At 50.5% G+C, this 13,479-nt stretch overlaps 1 protein-coding gene and 1 long non-coding RNA gene across 2 annotated transcripts; one reads left to right on the forward strand and one right to left on the reverse strand.

Moving 5' to 3' along the window:
• Nucleotides 1–212: 212 nt before the first annotated feature.
• Nucleotides 213–2,849, forward strand: LOC119251900 (uncharacterized). The gene is made up of 3 exons (XR_005126642.2): nt 213–580; nt 2,117–2,230; nt 2,372–2,849. It is a non-coding gene; the product is annotated as an uncharacterized LOC119251900 (long non-coding RNA).
• Nucleotides 2,293–8,198, reverse strand: LOC119251896 (leukocyte elastase inhibitor-like). Its single transcript, XM_037519169.2, has 7 exons — nt 8,179–8,198; nt 7,661–7,835; nt 5,740–5,877; nt 5,122–5,239; nt 4,020–4,162; nt 3,752–3,919; nt 2,293–2,779 (listed from the first exon to the last, which is right to left on the reverse strand). Exons 2-7 carry the CDS (start codon nt 7,826–7,828, stop codon nt 2,375–2,377), a joined length of 1,140 nt encoding a protein of 379 aa, XP_037375066.1. The 5' UTR covers nt 7,829–7,835; nt 8,179–8,198; the 3' UTR covers nt 2,293–2,374.
• Nucleotides 8,199–13,479: the final 5,281 nt, after the last annotated feature.

Raw genomic sequence — 13,479 nt, forward strand, 5'->3', positions numbered from 1 at the left:
TGATTTTAAATCAGCCACCAAGTGGGTCCATGACCATGGATTTCTGCCACAGGAGCACTGGGTCCCGCTCTGGGCCACCCAGTGAGTACCAGAGTGGCCCACCAGCCATGACAACACAGTCACTGTCCTTTATTTGACAGGTGATGATCGTGACACCATCCCATAGCCCTGGGCTGCTGGGTGGGGCCTGTTGGGAGTGGTTTCGTCTGCTCCCAAATTGGGGTGCACAAGTGCTGGTAAGTCGATGATATTATATGACCCACAGGAGCCAAGTTTTCATGGAGCCTTCTCTGAGGAGGGCCCACTTCTGGGAACAGGAACCCCTTTTGTGCCTTAGAACCCCTTCTGTAAGGATTGCACCTGTGGACTGGTCCTGGCTGCAATTTGTTCAGGAAACACAGGACATTACCCCACTCAGGGTGTCTCAAGTGTGACCTGGCACCATGGGGACCCGCCACCCCACCGGGGGGCGGCAGAGGGCGCTCTTCTGTGCACCGACCTGCTGTGACTAGGACACCGCTTGCCGATGCCAGCAGAGAACAGGAGCCAAGGACAGCAAGGACCAGTACAGAGTCTAGAGGTGAATCCATTTTCCACACCAGGGCCGATCCGGGTGACCGTCCACCCCTCTGTGTCCACACCTAAGACGAAAGAGCCAGTTCCCAAAGGGTTCACCAGCCTGCACTCAGGATCAGTAAGCACAGCCCAAGGGCAAGGACCCCTTCCTGTTCCAGCCACACGGTGGCGCTGGCGAGCTGGGAGGGACTGTGGGCCCCACCAGACCCATCAACAGGACAGGCATCGGGGTAACTTCCCCTGCCCCTCTCTAGGGGCACCCCAGGAATAGGGTGATGCATTAGGAAGATGCCCACACAGGACAGGGCTCAGGAGCACCTCATTTCTAGAAACTTGGGAGCAGGGTGCTCATTTATGCCAGGAGGCCTGATTCTTCGTATCATGACGAACTTGCAGAGATGGGTGGAGAGAGCATCCACCCCTTGGCCCCCAGGGAAGTTGTCCCCACACAGAGGCTCCACAGGGGTGAGTATGTCCTAGGGATGCTGTATGGAGCATCTCAGGTCTCTGCTCCTCCCAGAGCCCCAACAAAATCCCTGGGAAGAGGTGCTCTCCCCACCGGGTGTCTGCCACACCCGTAGTCTCCACAGTCACAGACACCCCCAACTCAGAGTCTGGCCCACTAGGAGGTGCCCAGAGATGCCATCAATTTGCCCTCACAGGAGGCTGGTCCTGATCCCCGGGCCCATGGGGGCCCACCTCAGGGTGGTTTGTACAGGAACATGCTGTGCCAGGTGGGCAATGAGTGCCCAAGCCCCAGATCCCTACAAAAGCTCTCACTCTTTTAGGTTCTTAGGCCCTCTACTGCACCCTCCTCTCCCGGGCCCTCTCCCGCCCCCACACAGTGAAGCTGGGGCTGCCCTCTCCTAGAGTGAGGGGCTTCTTTGCAAGGAAAGGATGGAGCCAAGTCTGTCTTTTGTGTTACAAGGATAGGCCCAGGGGCCCTGTGGACGCAGGGGCAGGGACTAGGGGTTCTGGCAATTGTATTCTTGATTTTATTGGAATTAGGTCTAAAATAGGTTCTGAGCGGGGCTCTTATTAGCAAAATTCACCATGAAAGTTAGAATGTGGACGTTTCAGCATCTTAGGGGCCTGGAGATCTTCCTCTGTGATTCCCCCTGCTGGTGGGGCAGACAGATCAGTCCTTTCCATGTGAATTTATCCAATTTCCCTCCCATGAATGAGCTTTTGGTGTCAGACCTAAAACTCTTCACCTAGTGCTGGATCCTGACGATGTTCCTTTGGGATCCTCTAAGAGTTTAGGGTTCTACATCTCCCATGTAAACCCGTGATCCACTTGCAGTTTCCCTTTGTGTGAGAGGCGAGGGGGTCAGTCCCAGTCCCCAGGGTGGGGCTGGGATGGAGCTGCAGGAGCTGGCAGGGCCCTCACTGGGGAGATGCAGCTGTACCCGAAATAACAGAATGAAGTGAGGACAGCTGGAATATACATGGGGTCATGGGGGACTCTCACTGGTGTGGACTGCAGACATGAAGTTCTGTCTATTAACTAATCACAGTATCTTCATGTTTCCCTGCACAGCTGACTGTTCGTCAAGAATCTACTCATCTGGGATGTTTGTTTGAACCTGATGATTTCAGAAACAACCACCGGAGTTTTTCAATAGAAAAGGGAGAAAATCAATACCCCGCCAAGGTAAATGGATGTGAAGACCCAACAGGGTTGCACTTACAAGGGAAATTAAACATTTGGTTTTGGATAGTAGTTTTATTAGTGAAGTTATATCTGCGCTATCAGTCAGAAATAAACTCTAAGAATGACCTTGTATTTCTACAGCCTCTAAGGGGAACACAATCTGCCTAAGAACAAGATGCTGCCAGAGGAGTTGTGACGAATCATGAAGATGAATGGATGGTCGGCAACGAAATCTTCCACTGGCTCCAGACTGCAGGTCCTGGAAACAATTGCTGTGGCAGCTGCTGCCTCTGTGCCCTCCTCACTCACCTCCACAAAGGACTTGTGAATAATTTTTGATACGAAAATATCTCTGGTTTCTGTCATGCCAGACAGATCAGCCTTGCTCCTGCTAAAGAGATCTTCCACACCCATGCGAGCCAGGTGGGGTTTGAGATCATAGGTCTCTTCCAGCTTGAATTTGGGCAAGTGGATGCGGACATCCGTATGACCCATATTCTCAGGCTTGGTCCACTCACACAGTTTTTCCAGAGTCAACTTCTTCTGGATCTGGAATTAGAATGTGCAAAGACAATACAATTTTATATAGACAAAAAAATATTAAAGCGTCATTTAAATAACAGACTCGGAACCTCATTGCTAATTTGTTTTGTTCATGTTTTGTCCCAGTACTTTCCAGCATTTGGGATAAAGACAGAGTAATGTCATCAAAGGCCCAAATAAGAGGGTTTCATCACATCCATCAAACAACCACCCACCAGTCTCTCCATCCACTCACCTGTCCATTGATATATGGCACGCCAGCCATACACACACCCAACCTTACATACCTACCCCCTCTCTACCTACTCGTCCATGACTTAACAACATCCTGCCATACTGGATCACTCTGATGGACCCTGAAGGCTATCATTACCATGAAGGCGATATTACATGTTAGCTAATTGGTTAGTGGTGTAAAGGAAAAATATAAAAGTTTTCTTCTACTTATTCTGTTGTATTTATTCTGAACCCCATTACTTATTCTGTAGTGATCTGTGAACCACACAGAGGTGAAATATCTCTAACATATTCAGCTCAGAGGTAAAAATAAATAAGATCCTAATTCCTTATCTAAAGTGGGATTCATTATGGCATTTACATTATAATATGGTCATTAGCATTAAATGAGTTGGGACATAGTTAGGGCTATGTAAATGTCAGATACCATATGACTTGGGGTTTAAAAAAACAATTTAATAAAACAACCCTCAGTCTGTAAAATTCTTAAGAGAGCTTGCTGAGCTGCCACTGACCAGCATTACATCTAGGGTTGGTCTTCACATGGTCCCAACCACATTCACTGACATTCCCTGAAATTTTAAACATAGGACTCCCAGCTGGTAAATGTGGTGGGTTAGATTACAAAAGATTGGGAAAGTGAGCGACATCAGTAAAGGCATAATAAGCAGTGACCACTCTGCACACATGGGAGGACTCACACAAGAAAGGAAAGAAAAGAACGAAATGCGGGAGCATCACCTTCTCCAGCCCTGTGGACTCGTCCTCCATGTCATCGGGCAGCAGGATGACCATGCTGAGCTCCCCACCCTTGTATGGCAGTTCCAGCACGCGGCACTGGAGCTCCAGGATGTAGCCAAATGGAAGATATTTCTTCTGGTACATCATCTTCACTATCTTTGTGTCTTTCTGAAAGGTTGGAGGACAAATCACTCATTATTATCTGCATTCTTGTAGAGCAAAGAGGACGTTTTCTCTTGTAGAGCAAAGAGACCGTGCATGGGCTCACCTTATTCAACCTGAATGGGGCGTCCCTGGTTTCCTCTTTTCTGAATTCATCCTGCCAGGTGCCTTTGAAGTAGATGGCATTCACCAGCACAAGCTTAGTCATGTGATCCACCATACCTGCAGCCAACAGTTCTGGAATCTTCCCTAAAAAAGGTACAGCAATTTTTTTTTTTTGTAACTCCACATCTCCAAACTCCAACTCTGTACTGATTTTGTTCAGCACTGAAATGCAATTCAAATATATCTTTTTCATTTCATTTCTATTTAACATGGTACTAAGGTAAGAACACCCTGGGCATATTTGACTGCACCAACTCACTAGTGTGATAGAATGACGCAACCATCCCCCAGGGTCCACACTTCGACACGAGTCTAACATGCTAACAGGTGGTAGACAAGAAAATGCCCCTTTTCTGGAGTGTGATCGCAAGAAGTCTTGTTAGTGAATGGCCATTCTGTTGCAGGACAAAAATATAAAGTCTTGCATGACAATGTTTTGAGTCACTAGTAAGCCAGTCCTTCTTCAAATCCGCTAGGTGGCAGCAACCTTCAAAATATGCAAAGGCAGGATGGTTCCTCCACTGAATTGCAGGCTCCATCAAGCAAACCCTCACACATGCCGGGTGTGTGTAGACGCCTGGTTTCACTCCATGACCGGGAGAAAGACAATGCCCAGCTGGACGCCACATCCACCCGCCACACCTGCCCCTAAGCCAGAATGCAGGAAAGAGGTTCATGACCCAGAAGTGTGTGAGCCCCGATTCACAATCTCAGGTGTATTAAATCGTTTGGACTTGGCCTGATTTCTCCTTCTATGCCCCCAATTTTTATTCCCTTTATTGTACAGGTAATATTAGCTTTAACTTTAAAATGTTGTGGGAGAAAATATTTAGCTGCTTTGGTAGAACCGTGTCCAAGTTTCCACTGCAAGGAATTTCTATGTTTGATATCTATTCAGCACTGGAAATGGGGGTACACCCCCTGAGTGAAGTCAGGAGCAGGAGGTAGGGAGAGGGTGTCGAGAGGGCACCCCATGCAGGTGGGAAGCTGAAGACACAGAGGCAGGACCCTGTGCTAGGACCACACTGTCTCCACCCTCTTACCTTCCGTTTGTCCTTTGACCCAGGCATTGATCACCTTCCTGGCACCTTCACAGGAGCCCTGGAAATCCACACTGGCCAGCTCAGCACCATACAGTTCCTGAGTTGACGCTAGGAACTCCTATTAAAAAAAAAGAAATGTTATGAATGACTCTTACTGTATACAGAAGTCGTTTTTTAAGATCTTTAGAAGCAATAGAAATTGACCTCAAAGGCATCCATTTCCTTATAATGTAAAGATTCTAACCATTTTTTTAATATGGGAAAAAATACATAACATGATATTATTCAATGTAACCATTTTTAAGTGTAAAGATCAGTAAGTTTAGCATTGTATAAAATACCCAATCTTTCCTAACACTCGTAAATGATGAACACTGACTGCACTTGGAAGCGAATGATGGTGTCACTCTTGCCTTAACCAGTCAGGACTACGCTCTTCACCGGGAAGAACAGCATGAAATCACAGCCCTTAAAGAGAACATCGTCTGTTACCTATTTCCATTCTTTATTTTTTCTGAATATTTATAAAAATTAGAAGTGACTTCTAAGACTTCATTTTGCTGGAGGAAAACGTGCATTGTCTTAAGAATTTTATAACATGAGGCAGAAAGTACTTACAGGGAGGAAATTATAGGTTTTCTCTCCGTATAACCTATTAGCCAGTTTCAGCACATAGGAGGCGTCAGGCTTGGTGACAGCAGCCATCAGACTCTGAAATCTGGAATGAATCTTCTCAGCTGCATCAAAATGAAGAGTCTAAAATGAAGAAAACATTTTCTATAAATATTTACTTTGAAATTATAAAGTGATTTCCAGGCGTTTGCTTCCATCAGAGGAATGTGTTGTCATTACTAAGCACTGAGGACCCCAGGTAGCACCTTCTGAGTCTTTCATTGGAGAACAAATGATGGAGAACCCTAAACTGACAGCTTTGTGAGACCTAATCATCCCACATTAGACACTGTTTCTATATCACTTTCTTGGGTTATAATTCTAGTTCCACAAATATGAGTGATTAGGTAAATAAATATTTCTACATGTCTTCCTTTTCCCCAAGAAAATAATAAATGGTGTGTTCACATGTACATACAACTCTAATTTTGCATCATTATATAATTTTATCAAATATAATTTTTCTAAAAGTGCTGAAAAATAAACAGTAAAAGCAGAAATCATCACCTCTGCAGGAACACAAAGATATTATGGGTTGAGGGGTTTTCTTTAACTACCCTTGAGCATCAGTAACTCACTTATATAAAAAACACTTCTTTAAACATAACATTTAGGAAATGTCTAATTCCCCATATATGAATTGCAAATCAAGAAGTATTTTATAGTTCTATGAGGCCTGAGCTGTGCCTGGCTTTTAAGACAGAGAAGAGCAAACCCACACAGTGCACAAGTCCAGGTATTCACAGAGTGGGATGCTTGCCTAGTGCTGTGAGCCATCTGTTTTAATGGAAACGGAGCGGAAGGCTCTTAAGGCCATTTTTGCTGAAGTCAGACAGCCCCTGGGTAGCCTCAGAATTAGAGGCTGATGTGACCTTTTAAGAAGCAAATCCAAATTAGTACCAGTTAGCGCTAGTGGAGTCTTGGAAACTTGAAAAGGCTTTTCTATCTGTGGTTCTGCAGATGCGGGTCTCATTCACTTAGAGATGTTTCCATTAAATGGGGTCATAGAGGCTTTGCAACTGGTAAGGTCCATCACCCTGACCCCAGGGCTGGCCGTCCTGGCTGCAGGTGAGTGTCAGGTGTGACTGGGGTGGCAAAAAGCCCTTCTCTGCGGCCACTCCTTTCCCTCACTGTCAGGGAGAGCCAGATCCCTCTCTCGGAAATAAGATACACCTGGCACAGGTGCTCCCCACACCTATAAGGGGAGCAGAAGGTAGGTATCACCCACCTTTCCTGCTGGAAAAGTCACCCAGGGCTTCTCCCTCCCCTGAAGCCACATGTCTCAGTCTCTCTGTTCTCTGAGGGCCTCCTGCCCACAGGGCCCAGGATATCAGAACCTACAGCCACACCCAGCACTGGGCACAGGCGGGGCCTCAGAATTCAGAATTCCCCTGTTTCCTTTTCCCCCTCAGCAAGCCAGTCCACCACTTTCACAGCAGTGCATTTCCGGTGTCATTCTGCTCAGAATTAATTTCCATGACAGGCATTCCCTGTTCCCAGCAGGTCTGCACATGCAAAACTGAACCGGGAAAGGCCGATTCCTGGAAAATAGGCTGAGGCCACAGAGCCTGGTAGCAGCCAGAACAGCAGAAGCCTGCATTGCCCCAGGGGTCCTGGCCTGCTGCTCCCCCATCCTCAGCCAATCACATCACAGAGCTGGCACCTAGTAGGTGCTCATTAAACAGGGGACAAAGGGAAAGCCCACAGCAAATGGACTGTGCCCGGGCTTGTCCTGAAAGTCTCCCCCACAGTGGGGCTCTGAGCCCAGAAACAGATTTTACATGTGCAGGGAGAGCCCCAAGGCCGGCTCTCCACATCCTTAGCACAGACACTGGCAGGGAAGGGGTCTCTCTCTGTGTCTGCTGACCTTGGACAACTGGGCCGCAGTGTTGCCTCTGGTCCCCAGGAAGACCATTGCCAGCGCCGAGGAGATGCTCAGGGGAGAGAAGAAGAGGTTCCCACCGGGGCTGTCTTCACTCAGGGTGCGGAGCAATTCCAGGGTGAAGGCAGAGTTGGCGGCTCTCAGCTGCTCCATGGCGAGGCTGCAACACAGACCCGAGCCTGCCTGGAAACTCGCAAGTAGTAAGGGGAGGAAGGGAGGCCCCGGGGAGAAAATGAAGCAACCTGATCTCAGGCCTGCAGTCTCCAAGCCCGGCCTTCCTCCCCTCCCCACCCGCCTGGCCCAGAACTCCAGGGTGCAGAGGACCCCAGGCTGCACCGGGGTCCTGAGCTTGGTGCACAGTGCAGGCAGCATGGGGAGCTCCCAGGGGAGCACCGAGTCTCCACCCAGCCAAGGCTATCCGGGCTTGGGCTGCTGGCAATCTCAGCTGCTGGCCTCTGTTGCTCATCCCGACTGCATACAGCGCCTCTGTTTCCAGATCCTACCTGCTGCTGTGCTGGCTGGATCCTGAGGAAGGGCGAAATCTGTGCTGAAGATCCCCTTGCAGAGGATCTTATAGTTGTGCAAAGGGAGTGCCCTGGCAGCTGGCAGCCCTCCCCCAGGGGCATTTTTTAAATTTATGTATTTATGCATACAAGAACTGGGCTGCAGTCCAGAGATGTGGAGGTGTGAGAGGATTCACCAGAGACAGAGTGGGGAGCAGAACAGGCAGATCTACTGAAACGCACTGCTGAGGGGAGCAGCGGGGAGACAGGAGAGGTCTGCTGCTCCATGTGGGTAGCTCCCTGCCCGGGGATCAAACTCGTGCTGCAGGGGCTGCGGATAGCTTCATAGGTTACGTCTTGTCCCCTTAAGCCACCAGGGAGGCCCTGTTGTGCATTTTTATTTCCACCTGACATGAGTGTTTGTGCTCTAGTGACTAGGGACTCTGGGTCTGAGGCCATTCTCCTTTGGAGAACAGCTTTGCTCATTTCAGTGTTGGTGACAGCGGGCCCCAGCGGGAGGCAGAGACAGCTCTCCTGCCCCTGGCTGAGCAGTGGGAGCAACTGGAGAGGCAGTGACTATTTTCTGTCTGGCGCCAGAAGCTGTTTGCGGCAATGCAAGCAGCAGTGGGTGGGGGCATTTCACTGCCCGCCACTAGTGACCGCACAGGCGCTGAGGCTGCAGGCCGAGGCCAGCAGTGTGGCAGGCGGCCCTGGCTCAGGGCTGCAGGGAGGAGCATGGGGCCCCACGGGGCCAGCCCCAGCGCTGAGGCTCCTCCAGCTGCAGGCAGTAGAGAGGCCCATGGAGGGTGCTGGGTGCTGGGTCAGGTGCCGGCTGTAAGCTGATTGGCAAATGGTCCAATAGTCAGTGGGTTGAGAACGGTCCAATCAGCCTGGTAGGTGGGCGCCCTGACAGGAGACGAGGCGGGGCAGGCGCCAGCTTGGGACAGGCGCACTGGGCCTGATGCTCTTCCTGGCCTCCCAGGAAGAACACTACTACTTTCTCGACCTCCAAAGGGGGAGGAAAGACAGCAGCTGACTCCGAGGAAAGAAAAGAAGCTAAAAAGGTTTGTGAGACACCAAAGAGCTTCTCAGAGGCTGGGGTGGGAGTCTGGAGGCCACTGCCCTCAGGCCTGCAGCCGGCCTGCGCCCAGTATCTCAGTGAGCTGCTTGGTGTTGGTGAGCCCACGACTCACAAACAGCTGTAGCGCTGGTGACGGGTGGTGACCGACACTCCGTCCGGGCCACCTCTGGGAGCTGGTAACTCCTCCTGCCCATCTGGGACCACCTCTGGGTGCAGCTGCTGCATTGCTGTCTGGTCCAGCGTCGGGTATGTGGAGAGAGGCGCTGCCCACACACCGCCAGCTGGAGGCATCCCAGGGGCCCGTCTTGGGACTGGACAGAGGACTCCTTTCTCCGGGAATCCCTTTCGGTAAGGAGGACCCCTTCTCTGAGGGCTGTGTTTGGGGCCCTCGCGTGTCAACGTGGTTGCTGCTGGATGACCTTGACCTGGTTTCCACATCCTCCATGTTGACAGGGGAGGCCACACTGTCTGGCATGAAGGGAGAGTTGGGAGGGTGTTTCTGCCAGGCCAGGACCCCGATTTCATTGTCTGGCTCCACGCTAGGCTGGTGGCTTCAGCCGACACCAGGAAACGGGCTGAGTGGTTCCCTGTTGTGTCAGCCGCACAGCGCTGAAGGAGAAACAGGCGTCGTGGCTTGGGCAGCACAATGCAGGGGATGCTAAAAAAGCAAGAACCTGGTCTTTTTAGTGACAGAATAATCCTACAGCTTCAGTTACGTGGGGTGGGAGGACAAGCAGGAAGGGTGGGTCAAAATGGAAAATGTGCTTATGTCATCTAGGGCTTCAGGGGGAGGTGAGTCTGCTGACCAGGTATTTTTTTATCAGCTTGACAATCAGGTGTTGTAATCAAAACCATCCCCCAGGGCCTTCCGGTGGCGCAAGGGCTTAAGTGTCAGCACTATGAAGCAATCCGTAGCCACTGCAGCACAAGTTCAATCCCCAGCCAGGGAGCTACCCAATGGCAGAGTAGACCTCTCCTGTCTCACCGCTGTTCCCAGTAGTGTGTTTCAGTAGATCTGCCTGTTCTGTTCCCAATCTCTCTCTGGTCTCTACCTGCACCCCAGCTCTTGTATACATAAATAAAATAAGTCTTAAAAAATAACAAAACTATCCCTCAGACTCTCACCCATGGTTGCAATCGTATCAACAAGGTGTTGCACTGATCAGTCTCTGGGATGCAAAGTCACACCTCAGTCAACAGCCCCCAGCATCCCTGTCATACCTCTGATGTGTACCCATTGTCCCAGGGCCATCCCTGCTCTTGTTTAATTTGAAAGGAACCTAGTAGGGTCTGGTATTTTACATTCTGCTCTTCATATAACTGAACATATAACAGGCTATTCTGGCCTTGTATTACAGGATGGACCACATGCAACCAGAATGGCAGCCAAGCAGGCCAGTCAAATAGCAGACCCACTAAACCTCCCACCTGGCAGTGCCAAGCAACCACCCTAAGGGCTCATTGCCCACTGAGTAGATGACACCCCTATGTTTGGTGCTTTCATCACGGATAAGTCCTGGCGGGGACAAGGGTTTCACCTGAAAGCAGTGAACCATGGAAGTGGGGGCAATGGCTATGTACCACAAATTCCATCCTTCCTAGCACTGGATATCTCCATGAGTTCCCCCTCTGGCAGGGGGGCCAGTGTAATCACCCTCATTCCCCTGGTGATTATCCCGGCTACTGGTTGCTCAGAACACCCAGGACATGCTGATACCACATTACCCAAGTCAGTGTGCTTTAAGGGTGACCAGGCACTATGGGGACCCGCCATCCCACCTGGGGGCAGCAGAGGGCGCTCTCTGTGCTTGACCTGCTGTGGCTCCTGTGGGCTCACAGCCAGGGCTCCCCACTGACTAGGACACCAGCTTCCCGATGCCAGGAGAGGACAGGAGCCAAGGACAACAGGGACCAGCTCAGACTCTTGCAGGTGAAACCCTTGTCCCCACCAGGACTTGTCCGTGACCCCCCACCCCTCTCTCCCACACCTCAGAGAAAAGAGCCAAGTCCCAGTGCAAAGGGCTGACCAGCCAGGCCTCCATGGGCCCAGACCTGGCGAGGGCTCCTTCCTGTTCCAGCCACACGGTGGCGCTGGCGGGCAGGGGATGACTGTGGGGATCTTCCCCTCCCTGTCTCAGGGGTCACCCCAGGAATAGTGGGGAGTGTTAGGAAGATGTCCACTCTGGCAGGTAACGCGTGATTTCCAGATGCTGGGGGACAGGGTGCTCATCTGAGGGAACAGGCCTGATTCTTAGTTGTACCATCGACCCAGCAGAGACTGGGTCTGAGAGCACCAAGCCCATATTTGTGGGGATGTGGGGAGGGCATCACCCCCCGGCATGGATTCACCTCTTATCCCCCAAGGATTTTTCCCATGCAGAGGCTCCACCTGGGAGCCCTGAACTGGGCCAGCGGCTACTGCTCTAGGGGTCATCTCGGGTCTCTGCCCTCCCAGAATCTGGAATAAAATCCCTGGGAAGAGGTGGTCTCCCCAAGGGGTGTCTCTGCCTGTTCTGTAGCCTCCAGGGCCACATACACCCCCAACTCAGAGGCTGGCCCAGCTGGGAGTGCCCAGAGCTGCCATCGCTTCACTCCTAGATTTGCCTTCTCACAGGAGGCTGGTCCTGACCCCTGACCCATGGGAGGCCCTTCCTCAGGGTGGTTTGTGCAGGGAGATGCTGTACTAGGTGGACAATGAGTGCCCAAGTCCCAAATCCCTACAAAAGCTCTCACTCTTTCAGATTCTTAGGTCACTCCTTACCCCTTCCATCTCCTGCACCCCTGTTCTCCCTGACCCTCTCCCGCCCCCTTCACAGTGAAGCTGGGGTTGCCCTGGCCTAGAGTGAGGGGCTTCTTCGAAAGGAAAGACTGGACTTCTGACTGTACCCAGTGCATGTATAAACAAAACAAACAAACAAATTAATTAAATAAATAAATAAAACCATGCCTCTATAAAAAAAAAAAAAAAAGAAAGGAAAGGCTGGAGCCAAGTCTGTGTCTCGTGTGTTACAGGGATAGGCCCGGGGTCCCTGTGGACGCAGGAACAGGGATTAGGGGTTCTGGCAATTGTGTTCTTGATCTTATTGGAATTGGGACTAAAATAGGTTCTGAGCGGGGCTCTTACTGGCACAATACACCGTGACAGTTAGAATGTGGGCATTTCAGTGCCTTGGGGGCCTGGAGATCTTCCTCTGTGATCCCGCTGCTTGGGGGGCAGACAGATCAGTCCTTTGCATGTGAATTCATCCAATTTACTTCCTATGGAATGTGCTTTTTGGGTCAGACCTGAGAACTCTTCATCTAGTGCTGGTCCTGACGATGTTCCCTTTGGGTTACTCTAAGAGTTTAGGGTTCTGCATCTCCCATGTAAACCCACGATCCACTTGCAGTTTCCCTTTGTGTGAGAGGCCAGGGGGTCAGTCCCAGTTCCCAGGGTGGGGCTGGGGTGGAGCTGCAGGAGCTGGCTGGGCCCTCATTGGGGAGATGCAGCTGTACCCAGAATAACAAAATGAAGTGGGGACAGCTGGAATATGCATGGGGTCATGGGGGACTCTCTCACTGGTGTGGACTGCAGACATGAAGTTCTGTCTATTAACTAATCACAGTATCTTCATGTTTCCCTGCACAGATGACTGTTCGTCAAGAATCTACTCATGTAGGGTATTTGTTAGAACTTGATGCTTTCAGAAACAACCACTGGAGTTTTTCAATAGAAAAGGAGTAAAATCAATACCCCGCCAAGGTAAATGGATGTGAAGACCCAACAGGGTTGCACTTACAAGGGAAATTAAAAATTTTGGTTTTATTTATTTATTTATTTATTTAAAATAGAGGCATGTTTTATTTATTTATTTGTTTGTTTGTTTGTTTATACAAGCACTGGGTACAGTCACAAGCGCGGGAGGGTGAGAGAATTCACCAGAGCCAGAGTGGGGAGCAGAGCAGGCAGAAGGACTGAAGTACACTGCTGAGGGGAGCAGCGGGCAGCAGGAGAGGTCTGCAGGCCTGATGGGACCCTCCTCCAGTGGCCGGGGAGCAGCTGGGTATCGAACTGGCACCGCAGAGGCCCCGGGCAGCTTCGGAACCCAGCGCTCAACCGCTGCGCCACAAGGGAGGCCCGAAATTAAACATTTGGTTTTAGAGTAGTTTTATTAGTGAAGTTATATCTGCGCCATCAATCAGAAATACACTCTAAGAATGACCTTGTATTTCTACAGCCT

Source organism: Talpa occidentalis, unplaced genomic scaffold, assembly GCF_014898055.3.
Source record: "Talpa occidentalis isolate TD23 unplaced genomic scaffold, MPIMG_talOcc4v2.1 talOcc4.2, whole genome shotgun sequence".
Classification (NCBI taxonomy): domain Eukaryota; kingdom Metazoa; phylum Chordata; class Mammalia; order Eulipotyphla; family Talpidae; genus Talpa; species Talpa occidentalis.

What these genes read in the sequence shown, in the direction of transcription:
- LOC119251896 (XM_037519169.2), bottom strand. Translation starts at nt 7,828, where the DNA reads ATGGAGCAGCTGAGAGCCGCCAACTCTGCCTTCACCCTGGAATTGCTC. An exon ending in AAACCTATAATTTCCTCCCT is followed by an intron (nt 5,240 to 5,739) that starts GTAAGTACTTTC and finishes TTTTTTTAATAG; the next exon opens with GAGTTCCTAGCGTCAACTCA. An exon ending in GGTCAAAGGACAAACGGAAG is followed by an intron (nt 4,163 to 5,121) that starts GTAAGAGGGTGG and finishes TACCTTTTTTAG; the next exon opens with GGAAGATTCCAGAACTGTTG.